This window comes from Thamnophis elegans, unplaced genomic scaffold (genome assembly GCF_009769535.1).
Source record: "Thamnophis elegans isolate rThaEle1 unplaced genomic scaffold, rThaEle1.pri scaffold_321_arrow_ctg1, whole genome shotgun sequence".
NCBI classification, from domain to species: domain Eukaryota; kingdom Metazoa; phylum Chordata; class Lepidosauria; order Squamata; family Colubridae; genus Thamnophis; species Thamnophis elegans.
The window spans coordinates 1-19,046 of NW_022473792.1; the positions used below are offsets into that span (position 1 = coordinate 1).

Sequence of the window (19,046 nt, forward strand, 5' to 3'; positions counted from 1 at the left end):
TTTTTTTTCTTTCATCTCTCACTTTTTCTTTCTTTTTTTCTTTTTTTATTTATTTCTTTCTTCCTTTCTTTCTCTTTCTCTTTCTCTCTCTGTGTGAGTCTCTGTGTGTGTGTGTGTGTGTGTGTAGGGTTTCAAAAAAATTTGGAACCTCTTCTGTAGGTGTGGCCTGCTTTCCGGGTCCACTGGTGGAATCTCTTCTAACCGGTTCGGTAGATTTGACGAATTGGTTCTACCGAACTGGTGCGAACTGGCAGGAACCCTCCTCTGCCCTAGGGAATCCCTCCCGAAGAATCAGAGGCACAATTTTGCTCAGGTGTACCCTCACCTGCAAGCCAAGCTCCAGAGAGATGTTAAGCAAGGTGGTATCTGGAGGAGTGTTGGCTGGCGTGGCAGTCTTGCAGGCATCCTGTGCCAGTTTGAACAGCAAGGCCGGGGAATGGATATTCTGCTGGATGGAGCCCAGGACCATGCGCAGCCAATTGGGGTCACCTGCAGGGAGTCGTAATAAAAAGACCACCGTATGAGAGACGCCTGACATGGAGCTGTAGACAGCCCCCCCCCCCCCCCCGACTTCCAACTGACCATTCTGAGGAACAAGCCCTTTCTGCTTTTGGAAGGGAAGAGGTCGGGAGCCCTAGACCTCTGACTTCTGACCTCCCCACCAGGATGGGATCTACCTTTAGCAGCTGTAAGCATAGCGGAGGCTAGCTCGCACTGTCGAGTCTCAAGGTGACCCAAGGTAAACCAGCGGGGGAAGCGATTGGCCATCATGGAGTCCAGGGGATTCTGGTGCAGGATGTCATTGGCTGGTAACACAGTCTCCAACACGGGAAGCCTACGGAGAATGGGACGGAGACAAGTTACGCTGCCACCATTCTAAAAATCAACCAATAGCAATAGCAGTTAGACTTATATACCGCTTCATAGGGCTTTCAGCCCTCTCTAAGCGGTTTACAGAGCCAGCACCCCCCCCCCCCCCCAGTCTGGATCCTCATTTCATCCACCTCGGAAGGATGGAAGGCTGAGTCAACCCTGAGCTGGTGAGATTTGAACAGCCGAACTGCAGAACTGCAGTCAGCTGAAGTGGCCTGCAGTACTGCACCCTAACCATTGCGCCACAACGGATGGAATGAGCAGGCCTCAGAAAGGGAAAGATAATCTCCACGGACAAAGCGGTTAACGAGAAGGGAATGGGAATCAGACCCAGGATATAGCCCCACAGAAGGAATCTTTCCCAAGCCAGTGATCTGCAACATTAAGCAGAAGCTGGAAATAGCAGACTGGAGGAGGAAGGCCTATAGTGGGGGAAGGTTAGGTTTGGTTGGTTTGGTTTATTGGATTTATATGCCGCTCTTCTCCCAAGGGCGGCGTACAACATTAAAAAAAAACACATATTACAAAAGTTTAAAAAAAAATTAGATAGAATATCCAAAAAACAAACCCAATTAAGATTAACAATAACATTTTTTTAAAAATTCGATTAAAATTAACAATAATCAATCATTTGTTTTGTTTTGTTCAGGCCAGGCAGGCTTGCTGGAAAAGCCAACTTTTTAGGGCGCGTCGGAAGGACCGGAGGTCGGGGATTATGCGAAGCTCCGGGGGCAGCTCATTTCAGAGGGAAGGTGCTCCCACAGAGAAGGCTCTCCCCCTGGGGGTCGCTGGCCGACACTGTCTGGCCGATGGCACCCTGAGGAGGCCGACTCTGTGGGTTCGCACTGGACGGTGGGAGGCTACAGGTGGCAGTAGGTGGTCTCGCAGGTATCCTGGGCCTAAGCGCTTCAAAGGTCATAATTAGTACCTTGAATCGCACCCGGAGGCATAGCAAAGTGGTAAATATGGAGGAAGAAAAGTAGAGGAAGGAGAGCACGGCAGGAGGAGGGGATATGAGTACCTCATGGCTCTCAACGCCAACGGTTAAGCCAACCTCGGGGTCCATAGGGCAGCATGGCAGTGAAGAGGTAGCGGGCAAAAGTATGCATGGGAACACTCTCGCGGAACACCACCTCGCCAAATCCACTGAAAGGCCCTCCTAGGAGAAACAGATATGTAGATGATGAACATCGACAGTACTACGACCCAACTCAAAGCATTCAAACAGAGGCCTGGGCCATAGAAGGACAGCAATCTGCCAAGGGGACGAGTAGCCCTTAAGCAGATGATGGACCCTGTTGACATTGGTTGTGACCTACCAATACTCCCCCGCCGTTCTGTGAATACACCCAGCCCGACAGAAAAAGCATCCCACAAGCCCTCTTGTGCAGAACGTTCTTGGAAGAAGTCAACACATCCTCAACTACCAAAACTCTTCATTCTGTTAGTTTTTCAAAATCTGGCCCTGGCCCACCACTGACATCATTTATTTATTTATTATTTATTTATTTTCAAAATTTATATGCCGCCCAATCCCGAAGGACTCCGTGCGGCTTACAAAAAAAAGAGAGAGAAAAAAGACAGTTTAAAATCACAACACCACATACATTGATTCTAATCGGGGCTGGACCTCAACAGTGTGGTCAACAGCCCCAGGCCTGCCGGAACGGCCAGGTTTTTACAGCTTTCCTGAAGGCCATGAGAGTGGGTGAGGTCCGGATCTCTGGGGGTAGCTGATTCCAAAGAGTCGGAGCAGCCACAGAGAAGGCTCTCCTCCGGGAAGCCGCCAGCCGACACTGTCTGGCTGACGGCATCCGAAGGAGGCCCAATCTGTGGGATCTTACTGGCCGCTGGGAGGTATGTGGCAGTAGGCGGTCACTTATATCTCCCTGCAGTAACCAGGTCCAGGCCCTGCGGACAGAAGTTGAATACAAGCACCCCTTGCCATTTTTACGCTGAGCCAAGGTGAGATGCGCTCTCGTTGCATATGGGGAGCAGGAACATGCTGTCTCTTAGTGAGCCAGGTGCAATTTTTGTGTCCATTTGAGAACATTCTCAAATTGTCTGGAAAAGGATCGCACCTCTGAAAACTTATTTCAGATTTCAGATTTAGTTTATTTGTATGCCGCCCTTCTCCGGGAGGGACTCAGGGCGGCGAACAACTCAAAAGGGGAAAAGGGGATACAAACACAATACACGTAATTAAAATACACAAGAGTCATACAGCCACACAAGTCGAGAGGGGAGGGGAACTCATCAACCCCAGGCCTGCCGGCACAGCCAGGTTTTGACGGCTTTCCGGAAGGCCTGGAGAGGGGTGAGGGTCCGAATCTCCGCGGGGAGTTCATTCCAAAGGGCCGGAGCTGCTACAGAGAAGGCCCTCCCCCGGGTGGTAGCCAGGTGGCATTGGCTGGTGGACGGAACCCGGAGGAGGCCGACCCTGTGTGATCTAACGGGTCTTTGGGAGGTAATTGGCAGCAGGCGGTCTCTCAAGTACCCAGGTCCAATACCATGAAGGGCTCCTATTCACTCCTAAAACTCATTTTACCCAGTTCCTTTGAAAAAGAAAGGACTCTTCTTTTTCCCCCGGTGCCTCCTTCCCTGTCTTTAGAGACAAGGCATTTCATCTCCAGAATACATGAGCAACGGGGCCTCGGCCTGCTTCACTAACCATCCAACAACAAGGACGCTTGCTTGCGAAGCACAGGAACCAGCCGCTCGTCGAGCTCCATCTCGTCTAGAAGTCCAATTAATTGCTCCTCACTGCGCACCACCTTATCCTGTGCATAAAGGCCCTCTGGCATGGACCGCTGCTGCCCCAACCCCAGCAGGGCCACCTCCAGGGCCAGCATATAATACGACTCGCCAGGACTCGAGGGCACCGGGATGTGCTGATACAGGGCCTTCTTGGGCTCCGCTGGAGAATCTGGAGGGGGGAAACAGAGGGCAGTTTAGATTTAGATTTAATTTTATTTGTATGCCGCCCTTCTCCGGAAGGGACTCAGGGCGGCGAACAACTCAAAGGGGGAAAAAGGGGGAACATAGAACACAATACACATAGTTAAAATAGCCAAGAATCACACAACCACACAGGTCGAGCGGGGAGGGGAACTCATCAACCCCAGGCCTGCCGGCAAAGCCAGGTTTTGACGGCTTTCCGGAAGGCCTGGAGAGAGGTGAGGGTCCGAATCTCTGCGGGGAGTTCGTTCCAGAGGGCCGGAGCTGCCACAGAGAAGGCCCTCCCCCGGGTAGTAGCCAGGTGGCATTGGCTGGTAGACGGAACCCGGAGGAGGCCGACTAGGAGAAACAGACCTATTGGTAGGTCCAGTTGAATGGAGAACAGGAAACCGATAGCAATAGACCCACAGCTTCCCTGACATGTGGACATCCTCTTCCCTGAAACCGGAACTTATTCAAGTACGGCGTTCCTGCGCAGACGCACCTCAATGTGCACAATGACACTTCTCCATACAACGATCACCTTTCCTCACTCCAGCAAGTTCTGAACCGTTTCCCACAAGTGAAAGCAGTCCTTAATAAGGAAACCTCTGCAAATTTTGAGTGGCGGGTATAGGCTACGACTGCCATATAAACGGAGCACAGCTCTAGGGAAGGACTGGCTATTTCAACCCCGTACTTCAGAGGTGGGTTCCTACCAGTTCGCACCTATCCGGTAGAACCGGTTCGTCAAATCTACCGAACCGGTTAGAAGAGGTTCCACCAGTGGACCCGGAAAGCAGGCCACACCTACAGAAGAGGCTCCAAACATTTTTGAAACCCACCACTGGTCCTTGGATATGATTATTCTACACTATCATGCTCCTATTTATAAAACTCAGTGCCTCCGTGAAAGGTAAGGATGACTACTGCGTTTGTGGTGCAATCGGAACATTGCGTGTGTTGAAGTTGTTTTAACGCAAACCAAAGATGCCTTTTAAAAAACAAGTTGACATCATATTCTTATGCATGCCAGTGCTGTGTGTGGGGTGATTTAAGGTGGTTCTGACAAGTGTCTGTCGGCATCTTCATATCCGGTCACATGGGCGGCAAGCCACTCCCATCCGGTCACATGAGTGGCAAGTCACTCCCACAAAGGAGGCCACACCCACAGAGTAGGTTCGAACAATTTTTGAAGCCCACCACTGCCGCACTTGGTCTCCTTGTTCACCCCACAATACCTGGAAACAGGACGAGCCCCTCGTCATCCATTCGACAGGCCTCCAGAAAGGTACGGCAGAGGCAACCAATGGGATCCAGGGGGTGCCCAACCCACCCTTCCAAGTTGGTGATGCTGGTTGTGCCTTTGTGCAGGAGCTCTGAGGAGGAGAAAAAAGGGAGAACATGAGTCTTCAGAAGTCAATCCACACGCTGTGACTTCACCAGCTCCAGATCTGGCATCTGAAAACAATTCTCTACACTGGAAAGCCAAGGGGGAGGGAGGGGAAACCCCACATGAATGCATCCATGACCACTAGAGGAATAAAGTATGAAACTAAAGTAGAAAAATTCATCACCCATCACTTTGAACTACGAGGAGCCATTCTTTCTTCTCTGCTTCTTTACATAAACAAGTCATGCCTATACATCCCCTTTGAAGCCCAGCCTTGGAGTGAGATACCCACACGTATTCAGGGATAGCTCTGGGGCAGAGGTGGGTTCCTACCAGTTCGCACCTATTCGGTAGAACCGGTTCGTCAAATCTACCCAACCGGTTAGAAGAGGTTCCACTAGTGGACCCGGAAAGCAGGCCACACCTACAGAAGAGGTTCCAAATTTTTTTTGAAACCCACCACTGGTCCTTGGAGATGATTATTCTACACTATCATGCTCATGTTTATAAAACTCAGTGCCTCTGTGAAAGGTAAGGATGACTACTGCGTTTGTGGTGCAATCAGAACATTGCGTGTGTTGAAATTGTTTTAACGCAAACCAAAGATGCCTTTTAAAAAACAAGTTTACATCCTATTCTTATGCAGGCCAGTGCTGTGTGTGGGGTAATTTAAGGTAGTTCTGACAAGTGTCGTCGGCATCTTCATATCCGGTCACATGGGCGGCAAGCCACTCCCATCCGGTCACATGGGCAGCAAGCCACTCCCACAAAGGAGGCCACACCCACAGAGTAGGTTCGAACAATTTTTGAAACCCACCACTGCTCTGGGGTTCCCCAGGCTCCAAAAACCTTTCCTTGGAGATGCCGTTAAACTGACCTCCCTACGCGCCCCCCCTTTTCTTTGCCTGCCAGTCTTGCCTTTCTTCTGCTGCTTGTAGCTGTCCAGCTGATGACGCCGCTGCAAGCGCATGGCGTTGACGACGGCCACCGCCAGGCGCAAGGCCTCGCGGGGGTAGCCGTGGGAGCGCAAGGCATCAACCCGGGCGCAGGCCATGGGGAAGGCATCGCCCAGCCAGAGTGGATGGCCTTGGGGGTCGAAGCCCAGCTTGTCGCCACCGCTCTTCAAAGAGACGCCGTAGCAGTCGCTGCTCAGGATCTTCTGCAGGTGGCAATCCCCCCAACGAAGCTCAGCTGCCTTGATAGCGCGGCCAAAGACGGTCTGTCGAGCAGCGGCTGCCAAGGGAGAAACCAGACACAGCAGAGGTTGGAAAAGCTACGGAATCTTAGTTTCCCAAATACCTTCATTCATTGGTCCAGTGTTAAACTATGTATATGTAGACTAATATAAAATAAAAAAGTAAGCAATTTACCATACACAGAAATGAAGAAAAAAAATTAAAAAAAAATACACAAACACCCACACACACACACAAAAACAAGTAAATAAAAAGTGTGTGTGTGTGTGTGTGTGTGTGTGTGTATAGTGACACAACCCCAGGTATGCTCAAATATGGGAGGAAGCATACTGCTTCCTTTCTCTGTGGCTCACCCCAGAAAATCATCCAGGCAGAAAGCCATTATTTTTAATATTGCCTTTTGTTACATTTGTGTTGATTTGTGCTGATAAATAAATAAAGGGAGACTAGTATAGATCTATTTCAAGCTATTTAGCTCTCATCAGCTAGCCATACCCATACCCTTACAGCACAGGTTCGAATCCCAGTAAGGGTATGGCTAGCTGATGAGAGCTAAATAGCTTGAAATAGATCTATACTAGTCTCCCTTTATTTATTTATCAGCACAAATGCACAGTATGTATGTATGTATGTATGTATGTATGTATGTATGTATGTGTATATGTATGTGTATGTGTATGTGTATGTATGCATGTATGCATGTATTTAGTGTCACAACCCCTGGTATGCCCAAATATGGGAGGAAGCTTACTGCTTCCTTTCTCTGTCTATCAGCTCATCACAAGAGACCATCCAGACAGAAAGCCAATATTTTTACTGTTGCCTTTGTTACATTTTTGTTGCATTTGAGCTGATAAATAAATAAAGGGAGACTGGTATAGAATAGTATAGGTTCAAATCCCAGTAAGGGTATGGTTAGCTGATGAGAGCTAAATAGCTTGAAAGAGATCTATACTAGTCTCCCTTTATTTATTTATCAGCTCAAATACAATATATATATTATATGTGACACTAAATAAATAAATATATATATATATATATATATATATATATATATATATATATATATATATATATATATATACACACATACATACATACACATACACACACACACACACACACACATATATGTTTGTTTGTTTGTTTTTAATTTGTGCTGATAAATAAATAAAGGGCATACCAGGGGTTGTAACACTTAATACATACATACATATATATAACAATTGCCGTGACATAATGTAAGGTGTGCCGTGGGAAAATTACTTTATATATAGTCAATATAGGCACAGAGTTAAAATTTTTTAACATTTTCTAATGGTGGTGTGCCTCGTGATTTTTTTCATGAAAAAAGTGTGCCTTTGCACAAAAAAGGTTGAAAAACACTGATTTAATAAATACAGGAATATAATAAATAATAAATGTTGATTAAATTTATGTGCTGCCCATCTCATCGTCAAGCAAATCTTATTAAGTAATAAATAAATAAGATAGATTCTTATTAAAATGTTTATGCCACCCGACTCTCATTAACTCTGGGCGGTTGTATAATTACAACTATATCCCAAGTTCATCTGATTTTGTAAATCTTTGAAAAGGAAAACGAAAACTTAGCTTTCGATATTAAAAATATATGGAATCTTTTCCTCAGAAAAACATTAGATTTTGTTTTAATTCTTCTTTCTTCAAGTTTACTGGTTAGATAACAACAGTATAATAATGTTCTATGTCAGTGTTTCTCAACCTTGGCAACTTGAAGATGTCCGGACTTCAACTCTCAGAATTCCCCAGCCAGCGAATGCTGGCTGGGGAATTCTGGGAGTTGAAGTCCGGACATCTTCAAGTTGCCAAGGTTGAGAAACACTGTTTTATGTACATGACAAATCTAGGCGACCTTCTTATAAGGTGGACCAACTTCATTTCCTTCTTGCAGGTAACATCCCTGACCGAGCTACCTATGGAGTGCGTTGGAGCCAGTATTGAAGGCTTAGAAACTCTAGTGTGCGTTTTCCTACCTGGGCTGCGATTTGGATTCGATGACAAGCTGCTGTTGATTCCAACACTGTCACAGGAGTAGTTACCCTCCTCCAGTGGACAAATGTCTAGTTTATTCCACTTCTTAAGAAGCTGCAGCCACACTGCCCGCTCTTCCAGCTTACAATGCGGGCTCAGAACCACACATACCCACAATGCACCTACGAAACAAAAGAGTGTAAAAAGGAGGGTGAGCATAGGCACAAAGTCATGGGCAGAGCCAAAGCTGCAGTCTAAATGAAATAACAGTGGTGTGAAAACTAAGCAGACCATTGACAGGGCAATTTCTTTGGGGGAGGTGGGGAGCCCATTCAGGAGCATATACTCAAGAAGTAGCATACTATTTAGTAAAGTTGCAGCAGGATTCAGAAGGCTGGTCATCAGAAGAAAGATGCAAAAAGCTAACAATAAGAGAAAGAAGAGTGTGGTGTAATAGTTAAGATGTTGGATTAGGGCAGGCGAATCTGGTTCAAGTCCCGCCTTGGAGATAATGGCGCAATGGATGGCAGGTGGTGGGTTTCAAAACATTTTGGAACCTACTCTGTGGGTGTGGCCTCCTTTGTGGGAGTGGCTTGCCGGCCATGTGACCTGGTGGGAGTGGCTTGCCGGCCATGTGTTCTCTCTCTCTCTCTCTCTCTCTCTCTCTCTCTCTCTCCTTCCTTTTGTCTCTGTCCCTTTTTTCTTTTTTTCTTTCATCTCTCTCTCACTTTTCTTTCTTTTTTCTTTTTCTTTCTTTCTTTCTTTCTTCCTTTCTTTCTCTTTCTCTTTCTCTCTCTCTGTCAGTCTGTCTGTCTCTGTGTGTGTGTGTGTGTGTGGCAGTGGTGGGTTTCAAAACATTTTGGAACCTACTCTGTGGGTGTGGCCTCCTTTGTGGGAGTGGCTTGCCGGCCATGTGACCTGGTGGGAGTGGCTTGCCGGCCATGTGTTCTCTCTCTCTCTCTCCCTCTCTCTCTCTCTCTCTCTCTCTCCTTCCTTTTATCTCTCTATCCCTTTTTTCTTTTTTTCTTTCATCTCTCTCTCACTCTTTCTTTCTTTTTTCTTTTTTTTATTTATTTCTTCCTTTCTTTCTCTTTCTCTCTCTCTGTCAGTCTGTCTGTCTGTCTGTCTGTCTGTCTGTGTGTGTGTGTGTGTGTGTGTGTGTGTGTGTGTGTGTGGCAGTGGTGGGTTTCAAAAATTTTTGGAACCTCTTCTGTAGGTGTGGCCTGCTTTCCGGGTCCACTGGTGGAACCTCTTCTAACCGGTTCGGTAGATTTGACGAACCGGTTCTACCGAATAGGTGCGAACTGGTAGGAACCCACCTCTGGGCTCCACCCACTCTCACTCTATCTTGTAGAATTTCTAATGGGGTAAATAGGAGGGAGGGAGGATTATATATGCCACCCTTAATTCCTGGAGTAAAAGCAGATGTAAATATCTCTCTGCCACTCTCCTTCTTGTACACACACTTTCTTTCTCTAAATAAAGACAAGTTAGAATTCAGCCTCTTGGACAGGGCAAAATTCTGTCCGCGGAATGGTGGCTCAGATCTGGCACAGCTATGAAATGACATGTTTTTTTTTCCTTTTCCATCCCACATAATGATATAGAAAGATAGGATTTGGGTTGTATGGCATAAGAAGTACTGGAATACGATTCTGTATTTTAAAAAAAAATATGGCTAGAAAGCTTGCATTTTACTATGGATTAGTTTTTAAGACTTGATAAGACAACCATTAATAATCGTGTGATGAAAACCATCACCCTCGTGTTACTGCTCCTGAAGGTTTGTGTGATTGGGGGTTTGTCTCCAGTTTTCCTGTCTGGTACGGCTATTTCTCAAGTCAAGAGTTCAAGCATCATTCAGTCACTCCCTGAAACTTTCCCACAAAATCTAAAATTATGGGGGGGGAAAGTGTTTCTCGTAAGTGACTGAAGGAAGAAGCAGGATTTTTTTTTTCCAACTGGAAAGCTTAACTGGAGTGTAGAATTAATCAGTAACGTTCTTATAAGAAAATAAAAAAAGAAAAATAAGAAAAAAAGAAAAACGTTCTTATAACACATGCTATCGGGTGAATGAGGAGCCGAGGTGGCGCAGTGGTTAGAGTGCAGTACTGCAGCCACTTCTGCTGACTGCTAGCTGCAGTTCGGTGGTTCAAATCTCACCGGCTCAAGGTTGACTCAGTCTTCCGACCTTCCGAGGTGGGTAAAATGAGGACCCGGATTGTTGTTGGGGGCAATATGCTGACTCTGTAAACCGCTTAGAGAGAGCTGAAAGCCCTATGAAGCGGTATATAAGTCTAACTGCTATTGCTATTGCTAATTAAGCACCATCTATTTAGCGGCAACCAGATTTTCTTGGTTTTCAGGCTCTTTATTTTCAAACTTCTGCAAACTTGCATTTCAAAACAAGAATCTCAATTCTGTATCAGCCTACCAAATTCACCTAATGTCGTGAAAAGCCTTGGCCATCCATCCATCCTTTCGGGCAAGCACTTCACCTACCGAGTTCATCCCAGAGTTGCCGGCATTTGTCGGTCATGCCTGCTCCCTGCTGCCGCCAGAGTGCCAGGCGCGGATCCTGCAGAAACTGCTCCGTCATCAGGATGAGCATCCGTGCCCCGTTGGAATCTCGCATTCGTAGCATTTCCCGCACCTGGGGGAAAAGACAGAAATTGGCAATAGGAGAAGACACCCCGCCACCCAAAAAAAACCTTTAAGCAAACTTTGCAGTCTATCAAAACAGCAAACTAACTTCCCACAACTGGCTGCCTTCCAGATGTGAAGCTCCTAGCATCTCCAGAAGACGCAGTCATGCTGCTAAGGGTGACGGAATTACAATCTGACAGATCTGGAGGAAGCACATTTGAAAAGGCCACCATAAAGTCATAGTTGAAACACTGTGGAAATCTCTACAAGTGGAGCCTGACTTCTCTTTTCTAGCTGCACTGACAAGTGAGATGTTTTAGTATTTAAAAACCTTACATTTTAAAACCACCTAGTAACATGCAGATGGACAATTTTCAGGTCATATTCCTAATGCAGGCTGCCTCTTCATTCCAAGTCTCTAAGCAGCCCAGGGGTGGGTTTCTCGCCCCGTTCGTTCCAACCGGTTCAGTTGGAACGGGGCCGGCGGCGTCCTCATGCATGCGCGCAGTGCACGCATGCGTACTAGCGTCTGTGCGATGCTCCAGCTGCTCCTGGAGGATCGCGCAGGCGCTGTATGCGTCCTGCACATGCGTGGAAGCACAGAACTCGTCAAAACCGGGTAAGAAACGCGGGCGGGAGCGTGGACCCTTCGGTGTTCCCGGAAGTTACTTACTTCCGGGTTCGCCAACCAATGGGTTCGCGGGGACCGCCGCGAACCGCCTGAAACCCCACCCCTGAAGCAGCCTCAACCCAACATCTACAGGGAGTCAAACTTGGGACTTCCACGTCACCCCTGAAGGATAAAGCCCCAATGGTCTTCTGCTGGAAATATCTTCCTTTTGACAGGGTGGTGTTATCTCCACAACGAGACACAAAGATCCTTGCTCCGTGGTAGCAGAGTGTTGGGATCCATTACCAGGATGTGTATAGGGCAGCTTTTAGCTGCCTGAAAACACAGGCACAGGGATGGATGGTACCATGATGTGTAAAACATTCCTTTTAGCAATATGTAAAGCTTTCCTTTTAATTAAAGTGCTCAAAGAGAAGAAAGGGGGGTAGGAAGGAGGAAGGAGGGAGGGAAGCAAGGAGGGAAGGAAGGAGAGAAGAAAGGAGGGAAGGAAGGAGGGAAGGAAGGAGAGAAGGAGAGAAGAAAAGAGGGAAGGAAGGAGGGAATGTAGGAGAGAAGGAAGGGGGGAAGGAAGGAGGAAAGGAAGGGGGAAAGGAAGGAGAGAAGGAGGAAAGAAAGGAGGGAAGGAAAGAAGGAGGGAAGGAAGGAGGGAAGGAGAGAAGGAGGGAAGGGGAAGGAGGGAGGGAAGGAAGGGGAGTAGGGGAGTAGGAGAGAAGAAACGAGGGAAGGAAAGAGGGAGGGAAGAAGAAGTAGGACCGTTGTAAGATAAGATGGATCTATGGGATGTTAAGAAAGCAACCTTCAAGTAACCTTCATTTTATTGAGGATTGTGTTGTGTTGAAGCATTGAAACAATTGTCTGTACGTATCTCCTTTCTGTACATTTGATATCCCTCATTATCATATTTCATTTTAAAAATCCCAGAATAAAATCCCATTATTTTCAAAATAAAAAATAAAAAATTAAAGTGCTCCTCTGTACCAGCCTCTAGCATCTGGCATGTTAGCAAGTACTTCAAACGGACACAGGAATGCGAGCTGCTTACTTCTTCCCCCCCCCCCACCACCTCTTCCCCCACTTCCCCCCACCTCTCATCTACCCCAGAGATGAAGCTTCTGCCACGCTGCAACATTATTATTGGACTTAGTTAAATCATGCGCCTTTTGATGTCATTGTATATACCTTCTCTTTGTTTGGAACTAATAAAAGAGCCCCCCCCCCCCCCCCGGGCATTGCTCGGGGCCAAGTCTCATCCCGAGAAAGCATTTGTCTGGTGTCTTTCTTCTCATTCGTAAGCGGCTCATCAGGAGCGTAAAAAGCCGCAACTGGTGACCCCGACGTGATTTGTGGACACATGAGCGGCCCTCCAGTGTGGCAAACAACACCGCAGCAGAGAAGAACAGTGGCACAGCTTTACTAATAGAAGGAGTGACGGGCTGGGTAACAAAATGAATGTGAGTTTTTACCTTATTGAACATGGACTGAAGCTGCTTGCTCGCTCCATAATAACCCCCATTGGACAGGAGCTGCTTCACTTGTTCTTGGATCTGTTCCTCATCCAAGTGCCAACAGTTTGCATCTTCAATGCCAGCACCAGCTGTGGGATCTGGAGCACCTGGAAGGAGATGGCCAAAGCGTTAGATGCTACCCAGTGGTGGGGTTTCAAAATTTTTTTGCAACCTACTCTGTGGGTGTGGCCTCCTTTGTGGGAGTGGCTTGCCGGCCATGTGACCTGGTGGGAGTGGCTTGCCGGCCATGTGACCTGGTGGGAGTGGCTTGCTGGCCATGTGTTTTCTTTCTTTCTCTCTCTCTCTCCCTCCCTCCCTCCTTCCTTTTGTCTCTCTGTCCCTTTTTTCTTTTTTTCTTTCATCTCTCTCTCACTCTTTTTCTTTCTTTTTTCTTTTTTTATTTATTTATTTCTTCCTTTCTTTCTCTCTCTCTCTCTCTCTCTCTCTGTGTCAGTCTTGTCTGTCTCTGTGTGTGGGTGGGGCAGTGGCGGGTTTCAAAAATTTTTGGAACCTCTTCTGTAGGTGTGGCCTGCTTTCCGGGTCCACTGGTGGAACCTCTTCTAACCGGTTCGGTAGATTTGACGAACCGGTTCTACCGAATAGGTGCGAACTGGTAGGAACCCACCTCTGATGCTACCTATTACTAATCTTCTAATACTCCCCTAATTTTGAGGGTACTGCGTGTGTGGTCTACTGCACTAACCAGGCCTGATTTCTGCTTAGATATTACACATAGCAAGTATTTCCAAAATGATTCCGAAGAGGTAAGTGCTTCTGGCATGTTATTCATTTTTCAGGCACCTGCGGGAAACTGACCAAAAGATGCTACTGCTTTACAGAATCACTTTACTAAGATTAAGGCAGCAGTAGGGGTTTTATACTTGCAGAATAGCCTGAAAAAGGTCAAGCTGTAACAAATGAGAAAAATATATTTTGTTCACATGAGTTCTGATGAATGTATATTACTATCCCATAATAATAACAAGGGATGATTATTATGCTTCCACAGAGAAGGGGATGCATAGTAATCAATCTTTAAATTTTCACTATAAAGAGAAAGTATTTGCCATACCCGTACATGATTATCTCAAAGGACAGTTGTATACATTTTAAGAAGTTTATTAAGGGTGGAATGGAATCAATCGAAGATGCACAATCTGTGCAGTTGAGTAAAATTTGCTTATCATAAAAAGTAGGAACTTACAATAACTCTGAGAGGGAATGATAAGAGCTACAGGAGTCAATTTGGTTTAGTGCAGTGTTTCTCAACCTTGGCCACTTGAAGATGTCTGGACTTCAACTCCCAGAATTCCCCAGCCAGCGAATGCAGACATCTTCAAGTGGCCAAGGTTGAGAAACACTGGTTTAGTGTTTATGGCACCAGCCTAGAAACCAGGAGACTGTGAATTCTAGTCCCGCTTACGACAAGAAAGCCAGTGGGGTTACTTTAGGCCAGTCCCTCACTCTTAGCCGAATCCCCTCACAGGATTCTTGTGGGAAAAATAGGAGGAGGAAGGAATATAAGTTTGCTACCTTGAATTACCTGATTAACTCACAGAGCCGAGGTGGCGCAGTAGTTAAATGCAGCACTGCAGGCTACTTCAGCTGACTGCAGTTCTGCAGTTCGGCTGTTCAAATCTCACCGGCTCAGGGTTGACTCAGCCTTCCATCCTTCCGAGGTGGGTAAAATGAGGACCCGGATTGTTGTTGGGGGCGATATGCTGACTCTGTAAAACCGCTTAGAGAGGGCTGAAAGCCCTATGAAGCGGTATATAAGTCTAACTGCTATTGCTATTGCTATTGCTATTGCTAATTACCTGTTGGCACTAGAATGTGATGGCATGCTGATTGTGTATCCCGCCATTCTACTAATTGGAGTATGGTATTATTACACAATGAAAGATTTGTTTCTGTTTATAACTAAGACACTTTGCCTATTTGTTTATTGCTTCTGCAACCTGAGGATGCCCCCCCCCCCCCCCCCCCCCGGTATAGTGAGATCTAAACACATTCTGGAATTCCCAGCCGGCGTTGACTAGGATTGATTGGAATTTATGACTGAGACTTGGGGCTTTTTTCAGTTGTTAATTAGGAAGCCTGGCAATGAGTTATTTCTTCCTCTGTTTTTTTTCATGTAGTCTTTCACGCAAGGTTGGTGACAAGCAGTGGTGGGATTCAGCCGGTTCGCACCTATTCGGGAGAACCGGTTGGTAACTTTCTAAGCAGTTCGGAGAACCGATTGTTAAAAGAAATCTTATTTATTTTTTCCCCCCACTTTCCAGGGCTAATCCTGTAAGGAAGGCAGGAAGGAGACATTCTGGTGTTGTTTCTAGACTGATCTTTATTGCCTTGCTTACAGAAACTGCCTCTCCGGTTAACCCTTATTGTATTGTAACAGCTAAGGCGAAGCGCCCATCGACGTGAGTTGGCCTTGGCCACATTGTCACATGACCACCGAGCTATGCCTACCCAGCTGGTCATTATGGCAGAGAACCGGTTGTTAAATTATTTGAATCCCACCACTGGTGACAAGTAACCAAGGCTGGCTGCTAGAAGCCCCAACTAGCAATAGCAGTTAGACTTATATACCGCTTCATAGGGCTTTCAGCCCTCTCTAAGCGGTTTACAGAGTCAGGATATCGCCCCCACAGTCTGGGTCCTCATTTCACCCACCTCAGAAGGATGGAAGGCTGAGTCAACCCTGAGCCGGTGAGATTTGAACCGCTGAACTGCAGATAACAGTCAACTGAAGTGGCCTGCAGTGCTGCACCCTAACCACTGCGCCACCTTGGCAAGAAACGAGTGGTTCCTATGTTTTAAGGCTCACATGAAATTGCAAAATATGAAAGTGAGGGCAGATGTGGGAGTACAGATAAAGATGCAGCGAAGGAGTTAGCAATAGCAATAGCAGTTAGACTTATATACCGCTTCATAGGGCTTTCATCCCTCTCTAAGCGGTTTACAGAGTCAGCATATCGCCCCCACAGTCTGGGTCCTCATTTCACCCACCTCGAAGGGATGGAAGGCTGAGTCAACCTTGAGCCGGTGAGATTTGAACAGCCGAACTGCAGATAGCAGTCAGCTGAAGTGGCCTGCAGTACTGCACCCTAACCACTGCGCCACCTCGGCTCTTATAACTACAGCCATTCCCTGCCTCTGCCCAGGACCCAAGGCTAGCCCAACTTCATACCATGCACTCGGTTGATCTCGGAGCCCAGCAGCAGAATCTCATCAGCAAGCCTTTGAGCTGTCGGCAGCACTTCCGTATGGTGGGCGCTGATCAGGTACTGCACAAACTTCTGAAGCTGATCCCGGTTCATTTGGGACAATGTCTCTGAGATAGGCAGGCGCAGCTCCACCTGGTGGGCGTGCCGGATGCGATGCAGGGACAGAGCCACCACATGAGCACAATAGAAGATGTCCCGGTTGTCACAGGCGCAGCTAACCGATGTGATTTTGCAGCGGTCAAAACTGATGGAGACGTGATAACTGTGCTCTGGCTCGCTGGGGCCGGGTGGTTCCGTCACAATACCACTCAGGTGGAAACCTGTGCGATTCAGGAAGGAAGACAAGCAGTGACTCTACAACTTGGGAGCAAAATCCAAATTCAAATTCAAATTTAATGAATTTATATGCCGCCCAATCCTGAAGGACTCCGGGCGGCTTACAAGAATACAACACTAAAAGTATAAAAGTTAAAAAGGAGAAAGGGGAAAAAAAGATTTTTAAAAAAAACACTTCATGCACTCAATCTAGGCGGGGCTGGACCTCATTCATGAGGTCAACAGCCTCAGGCCTGCCGGAATAGCCAGGTTTTAGTGGCCTTTCGGAAGGCCGAAAGAGTGGGAAAGGTCCGGATCTCTGGAGGTAGATCGTTCCATATGGCCGGGGCAGCTACAGAGAAGGCCCTTCCCCCGGGGAGCCGCCAGACGACATTGTCTGGTCAACGGCACCCGGAGAAGGCCCATCCTGTGAGATCTTATCGGCTGTTGGGAGGTATGTGGCAGAAGACGGTCTCGCAGATATCCGGGTCCTAGGCCATGTGGGGCTTTAAAGGTAATAACCAGCACCTTGAAGCGCGTTCGGAGACCGATAGGAAGCCAGTGCATCTCGCAGAGGATAGATGTAACATGGGTGTATCTCGGTACATCCAATATCGCTCACGCGGCTGTGTTCTGGACCAATTGTAGTCTCCGAACGCTCTTCAGGGGCAGCCCCATGTAGAGCGCGTTACAGTAAAAGTCCAAACAACTCTAGAAGGCTGACATGAAAGAATAGCAGCATAATTACTTTTACTAGTAAAGTGGGCATGGATGGGTTGGATTCTGAGGTATAGTTAGGATGCCAAATCTTAGGACTTTGAAGCAATATAACAAAATCTGTCCATGCTGGGAGAGTCATTCACAGAAGCATTAGCACCACCTCTGCAGTGAACAGAAACTGAAAGATTGACCAGGAATCTGACCCACAAGGGACTCAAGACTGCTTTGGAAATAGCTCAATCATGATGCAAGTAATTCATAATTTAATGAGCTGATATGCCGCTCAATCCCGGAGGACTCCGGGCGGCTTACAAATACGAGATAAAATTACAAATAGGGGAGAGAAACAAAAACAGTTAAAAAAAACACAACATGCATTTGGCTTAGCTGGGGGTTGGACCTGATTTATAGATCAACAAGTCATGGCAGTCTTGTCAATCCAGCGGGTTAGCTAGAGGTGAGGTTTAGCGGGAGGATGAAATCATAACCCCACCAATCGGAAGTCTTTTTCGGAGCTCCTCTCCAATGTGTCTCCAACCCAGTACTTCTGGAAGGGGTATGGATAAATCACAGACCGAAATAACAGGGGTGGAGAATAAGGCCATAGGAGGGGCTGCTGGATTGCAGTGACCAAGCAGATGAGTCATACGTGATGAAAGTGGGCACCCTCACCAAACCAGTTGGGCACAAGGCCACACCTCTCCAACTCTGCTGTGTCATTTCAAAAAAAAAAAGGGATCCTTTGCTAGTACTGCCAGCCTGATAGGGGTGACTCACATTAACATACCTGATCTGGACTTACACCCAGGTAAGCCTTTCCCGCACCCCTGGGGTAGGAGAATCACTGGCTATATTTAGAACAACTATAAATAGAGAAGGGATACATGTGAGGTAGTCAAGTGTAACCAACCTCCTCATGATGGACATGAAAAACAGAGATCCAAGGCTTTCAAAATTACTTTCATCCCAGCATAGTCCAGGCATAATACATTATAATACAACACACTGGGAGGAAAAAACAAAATCTAGGTTGTACTTAAATGTTCCAAGTGAAATCTTACACCCCTCAGAGAGGGCCTGCAACTTGGGTGTTCTCCTGGATCCGCAGCTGACATTAGAACACCACTTGACTACCTCACAGGTTCGCCTGGTGCACCAGTTGCGGCCCTATCTGGACCGGGAGGCACTCCAAATGGTCACTCACGCCCTCGTAAGACTCGACTACTGCAACGCGCTCTACATGGGGCTGCCCTTGAAAAGTGTTCGGAGACTACAGTTGGTCCAGAATGCAGCCGCGCGAGTGATACTGGGTGTACTGAGGTACACCCATGTGACACCTATCCTCCGCAAGCTGCACTGGCTCCCTATTGGTCTCCGAACGCACTTCAAGGTGCTGGTTATCACCTTTAAAGCCCTACATGGCCTAGGACCTGGATATCTCCGTGACTGCCTCCTGCCACATACCTCCCAGCGTCCGATAAGATCTCACAGGGTGGGCCTTCTCCGGGTGCCGTCGACTACAGAATGTCGACTGGCGGCCCCGCGGGGGAGAGCCTTCTCTGTAGCCGCTCCGGCCCTATGGAACGATCT

The 19,046-nt window shown here is 47.2% G+C and overlaps 1 protein-coding gene across 1 annotated transcript in view; it reads right to left on the reverse strand.

Moving 5' to 3' along the window:
• Window positions 1–306: 306 nt before the first annotated feature.
• The window catches only part of ZSWIM4 (zinc finger SWIM-type containing 4), a 29,615-nt gene continuing 10,875 nt past the window's right edge, over window positions 307–19,046 (reverse strand). The window contains exons 2-11 of the mRNA XM_032238572.1: window positions 16,385–16,741; window positions 13,153–13,301; window positions 10,915–11,065; window positions 8,415–8,594; window positions 6,122–6,436; window positions 5,052–5,189; window positions 3,545–3,799; window positions 1,895–2,032; window positions 678–835; window positions 307–489 (exon numbers count right to left, since the gene is read on the reverse strand). Of these exons, the coding sequence (XP_032094463.1) occupies window positions 1,905–2,032; window positions 3,545–3,799; window positions 5,052–5,189; window positions 6,122–6,436; window positions 8,415–8,594; window positions 10,915–11,065; window positions 13,153–13,301; window positions 16,385–16,741 (1,673 nt within the window). The 3' untranslated portion in view covers window positions 307–489; window positions 678–835; window positions 1,895–1,904. The remainder of the gene's footprint in view (window positions 490–677; window positions 836–1,894; window positions 2,033–3,544; window positions 3,800–5,051; window positions 5,190–6,121; window positions 6,437–8,414; window positions 8,595–10,914; window positions 11,066–13,152; window positions 13,302–16,384; window positions 16,742–19,046) is intronic.